The sequence below is a fragment of the Osmia lignaria genome, chromosome 10 (assembly GCF_051020975.1).
Source record: "Osmia lignaria lignaria isolate PbOS001 chromosome 10, iyOsmLign1, whole genome shotgun sequence".
Taxonomy (NCBI): Eukaryota; Metazoa; Arthropoda; class Insecta; order Hymenoptera; family Megachilidae; genus Osmia; species Osmia lignaria.
In genome coordinates, this window is record NC_135041.1 from 10,314,169 (window position 1) to 10,331,619 (window position 17,451).

General features: G+C 39.5%; 1 protein-coding gene across 5 annotated transcripts in view; it reads left to right on the forward strand.

The window, feature by feature from the left end:
* Gycbeta100B (guanylate cyclase soluble subunit beta-1-like) overlaps window positions 1–17,451 on the forward strand; it is a 68,669-nt gene that overhangs the window by 35,236 nt on the left and 15,982 nt on the right. Inside the window, exons 1-2 of one of the 5 annotated variants that reach the window (XM_034339846.2) lie at window positions 15,835–15,910; window positions 16,126–16,199. The exons of the other annotated variants lie outside the window; for them this stretch is intronic. Of the exons in view, the coding sequence (XP_034195737.1) occupies window positions 15,908–15,910; window positions 16,126–16,199 (77 nt within the window). The 5' untranslated portion in view covers window positions 15,835–15,907. Of the gene's footprint in view, window positions 1–15,834; window positions 15,911–16,125; window positions 16,200–17,451 lie in introns of those variants that run through there. 5 annotated transcript variants of the gene reach the window in all.

Consider the following 17,451-nt stretch of genomic DNA (forward strand, 5'->3'; position numbering starts at 1 on the left):
TTTCAACCCCTCTCGACCTACCGAGAGAGCGGCTTTTTCTCTTTACTGGCAGCTCTTTCAACCGCAAACGAAAACCTGCTACCTCTGCCCTACTTGCCTGCCTGCCTGCCTGCCTGCCTGCCTGTCTGCCTGTTTCCTGTTCGCCTGCCTTATCTACACCATCGTTCAAAAGTATTCGATTATACTTCGAATGAAATAAATACCTATTTCTGATAATTAAACGAATACACTTGCGATTTTAACCCTCTGTTGATGGACTAAAATTGCATATGTATATTATAAATATGACGAACATTTCATTATATTACGTTTTACTCTATTTTTCGCTTTATCAAACACGTAAGTACTTTTGAACACTAGTATATCTCCTATGGTCTTCCTTTATACTTGTTTCGCATAGAATTTCCTACGAGACTTAACCCTCCCATCTCGATCTCTTTCGCTTAAAGGCTCGTCGAACGAACCGATTGACATGCTAAACTGTCGATAGAATTGCCCTTTCTTCCTAAACCCTGTACAATGCGCATTGTTTGCATATGTATCGCGCGCTCCGTGGTGTCGTGTTCCTTTGACTGCAACTGTGTTACCTGTGCTACCTAGTCCTATAGAAGGTATCAGCTTAACGCCTCGGGATACTATTGTAGTATCGGCAAATTTATTGCTAGACGGTCTCTGGTTCAGGGAAAAGGATTCGAGGCGTGCCTCCCTCGAGGAACGAGTTTAGTTTAGAGTTACGTTTAAACTGAAGCATTTGTGGTCTTAAAGGGATTTGGTCAATCTTATTATCTCACTAGCTAACTGAAACGAGTCGATGTTTTTCATGCACTTTGAACTCGAAGAACTATTTAAATATTCATTCACTTGTTTACTTTTTACCAACAAACATTATTAAAGAAACTGTTGAACTCTTAATACACGATTTCAACGTTTTATTTAAAAGAACAGTGTTCCAGTTATTTTCTAGAAATGTGAAAATGAATATACAGTAAATATGTAGGTGCATATATGTATGTACGTGTTTGCATGATGAAGAAAAACGTGCAAAACAAGCGAGATTGCTAGCGACAAACCAAACAAAGAACTTGAGAAAATTGACCCCCAAGGTACGTCCAGGTGAGTGTCGCGAAAGAGGCGAAATTTTGTAAATGTGTATTTGCCTCTGGTGTTTCTGTATTCCGCGCCGGCAACGTCGAAAGGAAGTTTATTTAACAAAAGTTGGAATGTCGCTGAATAGAAATGTGGAAGGCACACGCTGCGACCTTCTCTTTTGCAGTCTGTGGCCCCTTTAGATCTTTCCTCGGTGAAAAATCTTAAAGCACCACGACGTACAGTGAAATACCAACTATACTTGGGAATATGGGTCACTGTGCTTTCATAACTTTCAATATTCCAAATCGATATAACGTTAGGAAGACACCGAGCTATCCGTCCTATTCGATTCTTCTTTTGAACGAAAGTTTCTTTGGTAGAGCCGATGACACGGTTTGAAAAATCTTTTCTAAACCTTTCCCTGGGATAAAGAACAAGATTACCAAACATTATCACTGGAGATAACCACTTTTTACTGATTGATCATCCAACCAAGAACGTTTGGTCAATCGTGACCCAAATTTATGAAATTTATAATGGTAATTGGACGAAAGTTAATCATAGCAATTTTTCATATTACTCTTTGCCAATTTTCAGAAGACTATCTATTCTTTGGACAGACAATTTTGGAAATTTTCTACTCTGAAGTAAGACGAAAGTAATAACACTTTCAATTTACATTCTTCATTCTTTATAGTCTCACTCGCTAGATTCGAGGGTCGTTTTTCTTATTCGTCGCGTAGTGTACGTATCTCCTTTTGCATTGTTCACACTTAATGACAAGCGAGTCTGCGAGCAGAACTTCATGCCGCTTGAAAGCATTGTCTTAAAACGACAGAATTCTTTGTAACTATAATAATGCTGTTCCCTCGTTGCCTCCAGCAAGTTGAGTCTACACGGTGTTCTGTAATACCTGCCTTTCATTTCCAGAATTTTCGTTTACAAAATACAGCGAGCTCTATTCGTAAACAACATTTAATCTTTTTCATATGATCATTTCAGTATTTCTTGAACGCCACTATAATGCTATACGAATTAACATATCATTAGTTCCTTTTGTGAATAGTAGCATTATTTGTCAGACTTCTACATTACAGAATGCTTTGAACAGTAATAAAAGGTTATTCTATTTCTAAGAAGTCAGCATGATTACCGGAACATCCGGTATTACAGGGCACCTTGTATATTTGTGACCAAGCGAAACTTTCCCGTCCTCGTGCTCCGTCATTCTTCTACTTTGTCTCGTATTTCATGATTTTTTTTTTTGGTTATTTTCTTGGCGAAGCAACACCATTATCAACGCGTTGTCTTCATCCCTTTGGCTCGCAGTTTCAGGCAATTTTACCCGAATCACCCTTGAACGCTTGCGATCGACGCGAGCAATTCAGAATACAGCCAGAGAAAATGAAATATCTCGCACAGTGAATGTATCTAAAATGCCTCGGTTCCACTAATGGGAACCATTGACGGGCAAATAATTTTCGATAATGTACCATGCATACTTTGCTATTTGAAAAGCTCAATTTGCTTTATTATACAGGGCGTATCGCATGGATAACACAGAGAATTTTGAAGAAATTTCATTTCAAGGATCATTCTATCACCTTTAGGTAAATGGACAAGTGAGTAAATGAATATTCCGATATTCAATACCACTCCAATTTCCAATACCTCGACACTTGGTTTCAGTAGAAAAGCGTAAAATAATAGTTCCGGAAGTTTCCCTCTGTGTAATGCTAAAGCAAAAGATAAATGTTATAAAACGATTGAAAAATTAATTTCCATGCATTACGCTTACGCGATATAATTTCTGAATTTAACGTTGATGATATTAACACCCTGTCATCTTACACCTTCGATACGTCTTACTATGCTGTTATTTTTTCTGCGATAGTCAACGGTGTGTTTGTTCAAAGAAATTCAATTTCAAAGCCGTAGGATGCATTCGTATTTAGAACCTTTTGGAACAGAAGAAACGGCAGTCGACTAACGAAGACAAACGCGGAGGGGATTGACTCGGGTCGACAAGTGATTCGGATCAGATTTGTTATCTTGCCAGTAGGATGTAATTGGCAGAAGTTCGTAAACGACATTTGCACTTTGGAACAGAGGTGCCGGTGGCTTGTCGAGGGTGAAATAAACAGGCTTGTAAATTGTTTCGGGCATCGAAACCGTGACGGCCGTAGCGTTTCTGTGTCACGTACGCCCATATATACGCTCGTACTACTTGAGTCGTGGAGAGCGCTGGCAGATCGATGCAGCCTAATTAGCGGTCACTAATTTTTTCTTCCACTTTCTTTGTTTGGGTGCCGCACAATTAGAGGGTCGTAAGAAGATGCTGAAATTTGATGGACGACAGAAAAGTATAAAAACTTGATACGAAGGGGATGAAGGAAAAAATACGAAGAACATTGTGACAATGAAGAGCAGTTCTTTCATAATTTGTTATTTTGTGCTATTGCTACGGTTCAGTTCTGGTTAATAATATTAAATTAAAACGAAACAATGCTTACTTCTCATTAACAAAAGCATACTGAATAGAATTCTATGATCCCAAAGCTTCAGCGGTTCAAATAGTCACTCTCGACTCATCCTCATCGTCTCCATCAGTCGTGGAATAACATTTTCTGGTGGGAAAGCATCAAGCACGATAGGATTGCCGTGTATTTAGCAGAACAAAGTGAAACAGGGACGCCAGAGGAGGGTAAGACAACAAAAGATACTTTTTATGGCCCAGTTATGCTGCGCAGCGACGACGTTGGATTAATGCGAGCAATTTCGTTCCACGGTATACGTAAACATCGGCAAAAATGGCTGAAAAATTCGTGAAGAAACGAGAAAACAATGCTCCTAGTCTGGGAGATAAATTTCAGTCGGATGTTCGATTATCGAACACCAGACCAATTTATCATTCGACTTTTTATAATCGCATCACTGGGCAAAGTAGAATGACGCGAAATTAATTCGACGGCTCTGCGTGAAGCTTGTAGAAATGTTTCATTTCTTCCAGACCCAACTGCGATTCGCTTTGCATAGGAAACAAGGCTGGGTATTAATTTAATTAAGAAGCTAATATTTCACGAGCAAACACGAATGGAATTCGCGAAGTTCGCGATAAACACGAGGCTGTACAATAATCTCGGAATAGAGCAATGGACGGGGTAAACGTAGAAATTTGCGGCCAACTAAATGGCGACACGCTAGCTGGAGGATTTCATTGCAGCAACCGTATACCCTCTAATAGAAATCCTTTGTTCATATGCCATAAACTGGTCCCTGTTGGCTGGAAGAACGTTGCTCGTTTCACGAGCAAATCACGATAGCTTGGAATGCACGAATAAAATTGCATAGACGCCAAAGTGCACTAAAGTCAAAAGTGATCAACGTCCGAGAAACGTTTCGTGAATTACGAGACCGAGCAGAAATATTTGGAGGAAATTTTAGCAGTTGGTTCTGTTTTTACGCGAATCAACTCGAAGAAACGAAGAAGGGAAAGTTGAAGACGGTGTTGGAAAGTTCGAGGAAAACAAGTTATACGAGGGAACATTGGCTCTGGAGAATTACTAGCCGTTGCACGAATCCTTGAGATCGACTACTGCGTGACGTGGGGCAATGAGAACGGTGGAAGCGTGCACCCTGGGATCGTCGGGCGGTCGGCGAGACCTCGTAAGCTTCATAGTAAACATTGTTATCGAAACGATGATATATAATGTGAGAAGTTTTGCGCTTCCTACGCGATAAAGTTCATTCGGCAAGGTGATTACGAAGAAGATACCACAGAGGGAAGTTAATATACGTTCAAAGAAACTTAGGTCATTCCATGAGTATCATTGTTTGCACATACACGTAACTTGAACTTTTATTATTATTTCAGTGTTTAAGTTGATAAAGAAGGATTGAAAAATGAACGTTTGTTACCGCGAATCCATCATAAAAAATAACGAGTACGATCAAAGTATAGGAACTTTTTCGCGAAATCCATTAAATGGAACGGAATAATTAAATATGCGCCAGTTTTTAAAATGAATCCTCTCGTCAGGGGAACACGTATCCGACTTTTCCAATTTAGCGGCTCGTTCTCATATGGAAACGCGAAACTCCATAAACGTTCATAAATTATTAGACTCTAAATACTAAAAGTAATTCCATTTAAGAGAGCTGTAACCATTTTCTGAAAATTTTACATTGCACTGGGTACAATAGCGAATGAAAATTGCAACGGAAGCTCGTTGCCATAACACTCGTCACGAAGAAATATCGACATTGTTACACTTGCGAGTACAAAATGCAATTGTTGCAGGAGATAAAAGTATCCCATGTGAATTTTAAGCCAGAAAACACACGAAAGTCCTGCATGGAATTGCATGAAATTTGCTATCGCAGCGACTATACGTTGATTGAAGGAAATGAAAATAAGCTGACGCTAAAAGATTTTTCTTTCCTCGTTCCTCGGCGTTTCAGAAGACCATAAGAACTGGTAAACTTTTCAGGAAATTCTTTTATCCGGGAAATTAGCTCGATGACGTGGCGCGCAAAGAGAGCTGGCAACTGTAATCAGCCACATTACGAGCGAGCACGTACAGTAAGACGTCCGTTTCCGGTAGCAAGCTCGTTTCTTTCGTCAAGAATTGGCGGTGACGAGTTTCGTGTAAGTGGCCTGGATCTTGAACAACAAAGACACGGGTAAACTTTCTTAGCTCGCTTCTGCACTTGCTTCGATTCGTAACGCGTCGGAACTTTGAATTTGATTGGCTTCGAGACTCGCCTTTCCAACTTTATCCGTCGAGAGAAAAGCGCACGTCGGCGCTCGCTGCGTTTCGATTACACACGGCCGACTATCGAGAACTGCTTGCATGCAAGTTCGCCGATAGTTTCATCCGGCAACGAATCGAGGCTCGGTTAGCGTTCCATCGACCAACGAGAAACTTAAATAATGGACGGCTCCTGGCTATACTCCAGCCAACATCGACAATCTTCGATTTTGGCTTGTTCGTATTATCGATGATCGGTTTATCCTTTGTCAGAAAGACGAACAACGTTAGAAGTTAAATAATTGCATTGTCTCGTCGAATGATTGTCAATCGACGCTTTGAAACTGGCCGGCAACTTCTTCGCATCGGAACAGATTCGATTCTCGATGTTAACGCGTTATCGATAGGAAGATAATTGACTAATTAACAGGGACATATAAATTGATGATATTCAAGATTAATACCTCAATTCAGGATAACACACTTTCTTGTGACACGAAAATTAAGTCAGAAGCAAGTTTTAGCTGTTACGTTTACAATTAACTAGGTGTTTCATTAAAGTTTCATCAGAGTAAGTGGCATCCCTTTATTCAACAAATTGTCCCTTACTATCTCGATGCTTTGAGCAAGGACGCATGTTTATTTATTAAAGGAACATCTGGGTTGAACTTAACTAAATGCAGTCGATTGACTTAGACCCTCGTGGTTCGACTTGGACACGCCTTGAGCCATTTCGATCCACCCCCATAGATCGGATACTGTTCTGGCGAGTCTACCTCGGTTAACCTCTGCCTATACTTCCGAAACCTTGCACTGATTAACTCCAACCTTGTCAAATGGATCTTTGATAAACCTTCGTAAATTCGATACGTTCCCCTTGGGCCCCTTGCCGACCAACTTACCTCCAAGTAGATTCTATTTACTCGTAAACGTCGAACAAGTGTCTAATCCTGCTCCTGGTTTATTCGTGGAATTCTGAGTTAGCTACTCAACGCGCTACCAGTAAATAATATAATACAAAGTTTGATTTACGTCTAAACAAGTTAGACTCTAAATGAATAATTCTTAGCTGAAATTTTGAAATTACATGAATTGTCTATTAGCGATTAGATGCTAAGATTGGGTGCGCAGATTGGACGCAAGATTACCTTTATGCACTCGCAAAGTTATCTCCTTTTGATTTGATTCACTTAAGTGTCATTCGACGTTCTTCCACAAGATAAGGTCTACCAACTTTCACGAACTTTTCTCGACACCTTTTAATTCGTTTTCACTCCTGTCTTAGCCATCTCCCGTTTCGTTCTAACTTTAAACTTCTTTCGCATGAAACTTTCCGGAATTAATCTGATTTGCTTGACTCTGTTACGACACCTGTCTTATTCGAAGCGAACAGGCTTAGCTTGTGACTTACATGGATCCTCTTTGCTACAGACAATTGTGAAACAATTAAGATGTTTCCAATTGATTTAATTCATTCTTAAATTTGTTTAATCTTCTTATATTTCTTCCAAACCAACGTTATTGATTGTAAATTTAAGTTAGTGCACAACATTATCAATGCACTCATGGGGGTTGTAAGTTAAACAGAACGTCCCATTAAGGGTGCGACAATTTCTAATTTTCGAAAGTATTTTACCTCGAGTAATTTTATGAAATAACACTTTAAATGAAGCACCCTGTAGATCGTTTAAATAGAAGGACGTCAAAGGGGATTGTAGATAGTCGAGTCAGCTTGTCTGCTAACAAGTCTGAGCAGAGGGGATTTTAATCAGTCCAAATCGACGAGAGTTGGAGCGAATGTACTTTTCGAGTCCAAGAAAATTCCGAATGACCTGATCAATCTAACAAAGGTAGAGACAGACGTTTGATTAATTAATATTCGACTCACGTTCGTTTTACTGCTCTCTACGATCGTTCAAAGTAAATCAGCATCATGAAATGCGAATGAAAATATATGTATTTATCCAGCACCGTAAGAAACCATTGAACAATTTAATTCAATAGAAGAGAAGATGTAAATTTTCATGACAAATTTAAGTTATCATAGACTGTTTGAACGATTCTATCTTTTTCCCGCGGTAACCTCGTTGAAACGTGTTGAATACGATTTGAATAATTGAACACCGTCGAAGAACAGTTGGGAATAAGTTAATCCAAGTTGAAATGGATTCGCAGCAAGTTATTACGAGCTTTAGAATATGAATAAGATGAACGGTGTTTTATATTATCGTGGCGGAGATCGGGGCCCGTTGAGACCAAAAGGCGAGAATCGCGAGTCTTGAAAATTCAACGGGTTCTGTATCTTTGTTAAGTTAGAGTTTCAAGACAATATAAGATATTGAAATGAGTTGTAACGCGTTATGGTTATCTCGATCTAGTTCACGCATGTTTTTCCGGATGAGATGGATCGAGGTAGATTGGAAAGGCAATTAAATGAATCCGAGAAGATCCTCTTCTGAGCAGTGGTGTTGGATCTTGAAATCTTGGCATTTTGATATTTTGGAATTTTACAGCCTTCGTATCTTGGAATATTAGTATTCTGGAACCTTGCCATCATAGCATTTTCGTATTTTCTAATTTTACTGTTTTATTATTCTGCCATTTTCGTACCCTGTTATCTTGGAATCTTGGTATTTTGATATCTGACTCGTTTGAATGGCGATTACATATTGAAAATATTGCACGATCGTGAGGGAAGATATTTTTCCCCTAGTATTCCTAGCTTGCTGGGAAATCGTGCGAGCATTCATGAGCGTTAGTATTGAAAAATGTTTCCCAACGGAGAAATGAGAAAGACTTATAGAAGAACGCGCAAGATTTCCCCTTGGATATCAAAGGTTTAGTAAAGGTTGTCACGATACTTATTTCCTATTGTTATCAACGATCTCCTTGACATTATCAGAAAATCTATCGAATGAAAATGCTGAAACGAATTTTGTCATTAAACGTTGTCAAGTTCGTTTCAATTTTAACTATGCGATAGCAATGGTTTTTTGCGAATATTTATTTCTACGTATTCCATCATTCGTTGTATGCACCAGAATAAATTCCAGTCAACGTTTTATTGAAAACATAGGCATCGAAGCTATGAAATGTTGCAATCAAAAATCGTTTTCGAAAAGTTGATGAAATTGTTCAGACGTTGAAAACTATAGTTCAAATGTTATTTTTCAAAACTGTCCAGGATGCCAAGGAGCTCTTCAACGTTTATTTATCTCTTTGAGACTTTGTTGGCACCGTTTCTAGATTTACGGTAGAAATACAAGCGCTACAGATATTTGCTGTATAACCGAAATCTATTATTTATTTTTGAATATTATGAAAAACAGTAGCATGAACTTTTACAGAAACATCTATTGTCTCTGTATTGATTACATCCACAGTGTGGATTTTGTTATGGAAATGAAGAATGTTTTCATCGGTTTTTGCAACCTTTGTTAACTCCGGTATACCAATGCATGTCTGCTTGAATTAAAAAATTTATTTATTCTGAGGAACTGGTTCAATTTCAGAATATAATTCTTTTTAGTTATTTTTAATCTTAGTATATGGTTCACTTTCAGTTAAAAGCTACAGATGTTAAAAATTAATTTTGCAATTTGAATGAAATTCTCAGTGTTGGTTACTTGTGATCCTTGTGGCAACTAAGATATCAATCTTCTCTACACAAACAAATTTCCCGTTCTCATTTCATGAAATTCACGGAAATCCGATTTCGCATCAAACACAAATGCACTTCCCGCAACCTTAAAGCAGACAGGGAAAGATTCATATTGAAAATTTGCTCGAAACATCCCGTATACATGCTTTATTCGCAGATTTTCGCTGTGAACTTATGCAACACGATGCAACATGTTATTTCGCGTGCCTTTGTAGCAGAGTAAATATTATGCATTGTAGGGCAGTTCCTCTGCAGGATAGTAAATATTGTGAAACAGAAATACTCGCAAGATATCTAACTGAACAGCTGCCTGCATTTTTCCTCGCATTAGAATTTCATATTTGGAGAAACAATTTCGAAGCATGCGAGTAACGCGACGTTTTGCATTTTTATCGCTTCACTTTTCCTAGTCTACTTGGATAGATTATAATCGCATGAAAAAATATGATTCGTGTTGTTTTCTTAGAAGTTGATCATCGTATTGAATCGCTTTCGAGCAGTTCTAAGTCGGGAACTGATAAAAAGCAAAGAATTTTCGACGAAACCATTTGTCATTGCAATTAGAACAAATGAAAACATAACAACAAGGATGAATTAGTTCCAGGAAAGCAATGAAACTCGATTCATTACGTGACTTCATGAATTATTGGACGCTGCTTTAATAAAAAACTTTTATTTTAGTTCTTTTCAATATCCATAGCCAGAACTGCGCCATTTGTTATTGCATTACAAAGGAGAGTAATTCAATTTAAGATCCCAATATGCTAACCAAAATATTTTTGTTTTTTTCAATTTTCTACCAAACATAGCAGCAATAGAATGCAATTTCTAGGGTCGCATCAAGATCGTATTGTTTTCTAATCGAGGAAAAACTCCTCTTACGAGGTTGGAAGTTTCATTGATTTTATATCGACGAGGATGGTCTAGATTCCTCGGCCTGTCCCATGTCAATTTTTATAATGAAACGGCACTCTATCGGTAAAACGTGGCCACGTTAGGGTATCCCAGAACGACCATCAATTTCCCTCTTCTATGATCTTGTCCAAGGGGCGAAGATTAATGTCGACTTTCGCGGTTTCTTTCTCTCTCTCTTTTTCTCTGTTCTTCTTACACTCTCGTCGACCAACGAATCGAGTATTCCCATTACAATGCTGATATTCGCTGGAGCCGAGACGATTAGATGCACGATTCGATTGAAGTTCAATGTAAGCGGGATCGATCGTGGCTGGTTTAACGCTTCGCGACGTCGACAGTGCGCACCTGTTCCGTTTAACAGAATGCCTGACTCGAATCTCTTATTTCCGCTCGATGGAAGCCAAGCGACAACATAAACCTGTGAATTCGCCCGTTGCTTTGTTCGCTTTCGCCTTCTTGGAAATTTTAGTCGATTTGCGTTGATCGTATCACTTACGAAGGCCACGCGTGCGAAAACCATTTGTCCATAGATGACATATCAAAATAATAATCCATGTAATTGTTCATCCTCTAAACTTCGAACTATCTCTTTAGATATTATTTTTTAATCTATGCAAATTTTTCTGATTTTCGTCGAATCACCTTCGTAGGCCTGGACTGGCCCCGTGTAAATAAATCAATCAATCAATAATGTAAAAATGTGTTCAGGTGTTCGTTGACGTCAGTCATTTCTGCGTTTTACGAGCATCATGGTGTGTCGTTAAGACTCACACTTTGGACGAACGGAGGTGGGTGACACGTCGACCGAATCATCGATATCCGAAGCGTGATGGTATTTTCAATTAACTGAGGAATGGTTTTAATTAATCGCGGTATCATTTTTGTAAAATTCTTCGTTTTCAACTTGTACCTCGAGTGGATTCGAATTACAAGTACGCGTCCTTGATTAATTAATTTCAAGAGAGAAGCAAGGAGGCAGATAATTTTGTTTCGTACTTGAAACGAATCGATTAAGGAACACTATTCGTCTGTAGTTGTACGGCTTTCCAATTTTCACTGTCTGTCTGATAGACGTTGCAAAGTAGTTGCCTGCTGCTTTCACGCCTACCCCGCAATTTGTTGTCGCTCGACCCCTCGCGGCCTTCACTCGTAATGTCCACTTAACGAGTGGCCCGTTTCTATTGATTATCTTGTTATTGAATCGTTTCAGGTGTTCACCCAGAAATATCGTACGGGCGTAATTGGCGAAAAAAGGAGGGGGGTGTTTCCAATTTGGTTTCGATCGATGAAACGTCCGTGTGCCATGCTCCATCGTATTGGAAATCAATTATTTCACGTTTCACTTTTATTTCTTGCGCAAAACATTTCAATAGAAATTCGAAGAGATGTTTAATTATCATTTAATTACGATCCAATTCCATTACCACGAAATTTTCTTCTTTTTGAAAAAAGTTCCAAGTACGCAATCAGGTATCAGCGTTAAGTTTTAGTGTCTATATTTATTCTTCAAATTAAATAAACGCTATCTGTCGTCATTATTATGCAGAAATGTCTGAATGCAACAGGCATCATTGTCATTCTTAAGAACCGCATCCAAGTAGCTGGTAAATTTGCACGAGACCAGCCACTCGATTCGAAAGAAAGGAAGAAGTCATCCAACGTTTCCACCGAGAAGGAAACTTCTGTGTAAACAAATCAGCCCACGGTCTTAGCAAGGAGCTTCGTGCTTTATCCAATATTTGCACATCGCTGCTTTATGAGAGGGATAACACTTCGAATTGCTTATCCTATCCTTTTGTTTGATTTGTATCCAAGTCTCGCGGGAATTCAGCTGCGAAAAGGAAGAACGAGCAGGTGCGCTCCAGATCGATATCAGACACGTACACGTTTCGAAATAGTTTCGTCAAGCTTCGATTCGCATACGATTTCGCGACACTTCTGGTTACCTAACGAACAGGGACGAGTTAATCGAGCCGATTCAATTAAACATTTGCTCGAGTATCTCTGCAGACTAGACTTCGAACGAATATAATCCTCTCCAATTATTACCTATCGCATTGGCGTTCGACGATGTCGTGATTAGAAGTTTTATATAATGCCTCAGAAATCTGCAGCATGATCTTTCATCGTCGAATATTTCACGTTAACGAGACGGTTCCAATTAATACCAACTCGGAGTAGCATTTACAGTGCCAGCTTAACAGGTACAGCGACTTCAGTTTGCTCGATGAAATCGCGACTTATCGGAGATCCAGACGAAACTTTTTTGTCCGGATCAAACGGATAATACTTCATCGTGCACGAGTTGAAACGATGTTCATTGTCGTCGACCTTGATTATCGGCTTCTTTAGCTTCGGTTCTCCTGAATCACTCGGAGCCATTTAATCTTGACGGTCGATGGCCATGCGTTTTCCTTCGACAGTCGATACGATTGCTTCTGCTCGCAAACGACGGAGCTCGTAAAGCTTGCCAATCGTAAACGTTCGGACAATTATTTAACAGCCATTATTTTCCTGCCTTTACGATGGAATTACATTCTATGCTCATAATTCGATCGCTCGCGAGACTCGTAAACCTACACGATGCATCAATTTGAAAGATGCTGTCTGAACAAACAGGACATCCAGTATTGATGTCAAAACGATGTCTACGAGAATTCACGTTTACGCTCTACTTGATTTTCACGCGTACATATGTTTCTAGATGGTGTTCGGTGCCCTTTTGCCCTTTCATAACGGGGACGAGGTCTGTGCAATTCCCTCGCGTGCCCTATATACCGATATTGCGAGTTTCGTACAGCGAATTCGTCTTTGAAATCTCGTGACAGCTGCGGAGGTAAACATCAGACAGCTTTGCTGAAAAATGTGTCGGCACGTATCTCTTATTGTGCAAATCTTATCGATCCGATTAAAATAATCTCATAATAAAAAGAAGAATAGAGTGTATTATCCCGAATCAAAATCAGATCGAATTTTTCTTGTAAATCATTAGATACCTATAAATAGTGTATCCTATGACGATCGAACAAGTTCCACGAAACAACGAGGGTAATGACTATCCAATTACGAAATTGGGTACTTTACCATTTAGACAATACTGTAATTTCCTCTCTCATGAGACGCGGACGAAGAAAAGAGGTCAGCCTTAAAACAGTCGACACCCCTTCTCGAGGACTCATTAACTCGACCCGACTACTTCGAGCGAATCTCACGATCTTAAATATTTACGTGACGCGAGCTAGTCTAGGTTGGAAGGTAACTGAAATTTTCAATGTACTCGTCGTCCAGGAAGAAATTCGGTTGCTACAGTCGTTGCTCGCGCTTCGTTAAACTTTCATTCGGTCTAATGATCCTTCTACCCTTCTTTCGTCTCTATGAACATTCTCCTTTTGATCGTCTTTGAGGCACGAGTTAACGAGTTCACGTTTTGATGGTATTAACGCGTGTACGTAGTCGCAAAGAGGGAATTAATCAACGATGTTCCGCGGGAATTAATTAAAAACACGTTATGGAGGCTGAGAGAATCTCAGATATGTCGTCTCCTTGAGCTCCTTCGTTTTGCAATTAGTCCGTTGGATGACGCCGCGTCGATGTTACAGACTGCTTGCAATTTATGTCAACGCGAATTTCATTCGCGTAATTGTAGTACCTCTTCGGTATCGCGTTTCGGATAGACGCTAATGAATATGCCGTTCTACGTGTGAATTGTTACAGAAATTGTAACGATAAATTTTCGACGCGTTACTTGTACGTTATCTAGCATGCGTTTCGGGGGTTGTGTCTGCTTAAGCTACTTTTACGATCCCTTTTTCTCTACTATAATTTGTGGCGGGATTCCATACGAACGTTCCAGATACGAGGACGCATGAAATATAGTGTGCGATCTTAATCCCTCCTGGCCCTTGTGGGATAAATTTCCGAGAAAACTTAAGGATTCAGGCGGAAAAATTCATGGTTACGTTCGTCCGAATGTCTGTCGAAGAATTGAAGAAATTTCGTTCGGGGAAGAATGAAAATTTGTGGGAAATCGATAATAAGGAAAAGAAAGATTCTGTTGAAAAGCAAAGATTCGAGCGAATATAACTTTGTAAATTCACCTTCGAATTTGTGATATAAATTACCTAAATTAAAATTCCAACTTTCCATGTGTTGTGGGTAGTTAGGAGTGGAAAAAGTAAGATTCCTCTCACCCAAACTATTATCCCTTTCTATTAATTGGAATAATGGAGGTTCCACTATATCGAACATCGCTTTATTAACTGAGAATGTCCATTAACCTAGCGATGGTATCCCAGCATCGATGTTGAAGCACTTGACAAGTAGTTTATACAATTACTGAACACTTCTCGAAATGAAGTGTACTGCCCGTAACGTGTTTCTTCGCTTGGCTCCATCCAAGTAATTCTACACTCTGCCCTTTGCTTCGACTTCAGTGTCCCAGTTACTAGGATTAGTTTATTTTTCTGCTTGAAATGTCATAGAAACAATACTTGTCAATTTTAGACACGTATCAACGAGAGAAGTTTGCTTCCTAAAGCACATCAGAATCGCCACAAATTCTTGTCTTCATTTCTAATTACAACATAAGCTCAGCTTACTTCACGACGTGACCCGACCTCGAAATTTCAAGATGTTGATCATCTGACTGGAATATTTATAGCATTCTCTATTAATGTAGTTACCCTTGCAAACATAAAATATACCTAAAGCTAGCTATCGAAAATTACAATTCACAAAACGAACTTCCAGATCGTTAGAAATATTTGAAGCTCATTAGACAAACCTGAAGCTTACCAGACGAACGTAAAGCTCACTAGCTTTGGGAAGCTGATGCTCGCTAGGCGAACTTAAAGCTTATTAGGCGAATGTATGAATTGCTAGATGGACGCGAAGCTAGCTAAATGGATCTAACAATAAGTTTCGCTTATAAAGCTAAAGCTCGCTATGGGGACTTGAAGTTTATTATACGAATCATAGTTGGCTATGTGCACCTAAAACCCAGAATAAAAGGTGATCAGTAAAACCCACCGGAAATCATATGTTTAATTTCGATCGATATTACGGATCGAAAAAAAGCATCGCAAATGAAAATTCACGCTTTCCTGTTAATTCAACGTAGGTATAGTATGCCAAAGAAAATAGTCGCGACGGTGCATGCAAGTCGCTGGTTAGTCTTAGAGGTCTTCTAAGTACTCATCCGGCGAATAATATCGTTGTCGATTCCAGGCCGTGGATGGCGGCAAAGCGGATTGGCAGCGGAAGGGTGTATAGGAGGCGCGTTGGTTCGGGTGAGCCAAAGACGGGTAACAGGGTTGTAGTATCTAGGTGGCGCAGCTGCGAGTAGAAAATCGATACTTATCGTCTCCGACGAACGGCAGGTCGACTTTCCAGTACGCGGCTCGTGTGCACGAGGTAAACACGGCTCCCATGGCAATTAGCATGGAATGATACGAAGAGAAGCCTTTCAATCCGCTTCTCCTCTCTATTCACCATGGTACGTTCAATAAAAAAGCAGAAAATCAAATTTGGAGCAAGAAAAATGTTGAAAGACAAAGAGAAAGTAACGATCGCAAGGTGGACGACTGACGGGACCGGTTGACAGTCGATGAATCTCGATCAATCAGTGACGAATCACCTCGACGATGTTATTGTTTCTTCACATATGATCACGCGATATTTATTATCGTTTCTTTTCTCTTTTATGTGCAGTACGGTTTTGTGAATTACGCCCTTGAGCTGCTGGTTATGAAGACCTTTGACAGCGAGACGTGGGAGGCGATAAAGTAGGTAAAACGTGGGCGCGCGCGGTTCGCGACGCGCCGACTCTGATCATCTCTTTCTTCCTTTCTATCCTTGCGATATATTTTGATGTTTAATATTTTCTATTTTGCATGTGACACGTTGCTGTTCGTTCGGCCGCGATGCGGTGCACGTGCGATATCGTTTTCCGAATTTTATAGTTGCATTATTGTTGTGCGATTGACGCTAAAGGGGAAGCTTAGCGAGACCACGTGGTGTATCTCCGTGCTTGACCAACTTTATTTGGTTGTTGAGTCGCAGCGTATATAGGGTAGGTTCGATGCATCCGTGACCTGAATCCCTCGCGTACTTTAATTGAAATTTTGCTGGCCTCGTTGGGACTTTTCTGCCCTTTCCACCCGTTCGTTCCAACTCGCGCGCTACCAGTCGGAATTTATATTGAATTTTCTGTCCGACGTGACCCAATACAAATCGGAGGAATGATTGAATTTCTGATTCCATGGGTTCTCCGAGGCACGCTGCGCGCCTCGGACGTTTCAATACCGTGTTTCCACCCCTTAGTGGATTAAATTCGATAAATTTGAGAGAAGACATGCGACGTTTAGCACCAATAAGGAATTCAGGGATAAATCGTTCAATCCGTGAATGTTTTGGAAACAAACGTGTATTCTTTTATGAAAATAATTTCCCAATTAAAAAAAAAAAAAAAAAAAGAATAAAAATAACAAAAGATATTAAAATGGATAATCGTTGTATCTATATTTGCATATCAAAACGTCTCCTTTCAATTCTCTATCGATCCAAGTCTGATATTGACGTAATATTAAATTTATTGTAGACCGAATTGAATCGTAATTTTATTTATTCCCTCACATTGAAAAAATATGGAACGCTTACAAATTTTATTAGGTATCTTATGACTTCTAAGCGACAATGTGTATTCAGAAGATTTCTGTTCCTCGTAAAACGTAAATGTAAACAGTTTGAAGACATAGAACAGCAGCAAATTTTCTTTCCTCGTTCTTTATCGGATCAACAAGTTCGCATAATAAACCTATGTTTACCTGATCCTTGAAATATATTGATTCACAGACACAGGGAGGAAATATTGGTACACGTTCCACTGCTTGTCTGCAGTTTTTTAAATCCTCCGATCGAACAGTCGGCATAAATATTTTATTGTTTCCAGGAATCGTTTCGTACGTTTTGCTTATTCGACGGATCGCGATCGCTCTTTTAGAAAAGTTTGCAATGGTCCGCTGGCAGACGTCAAAT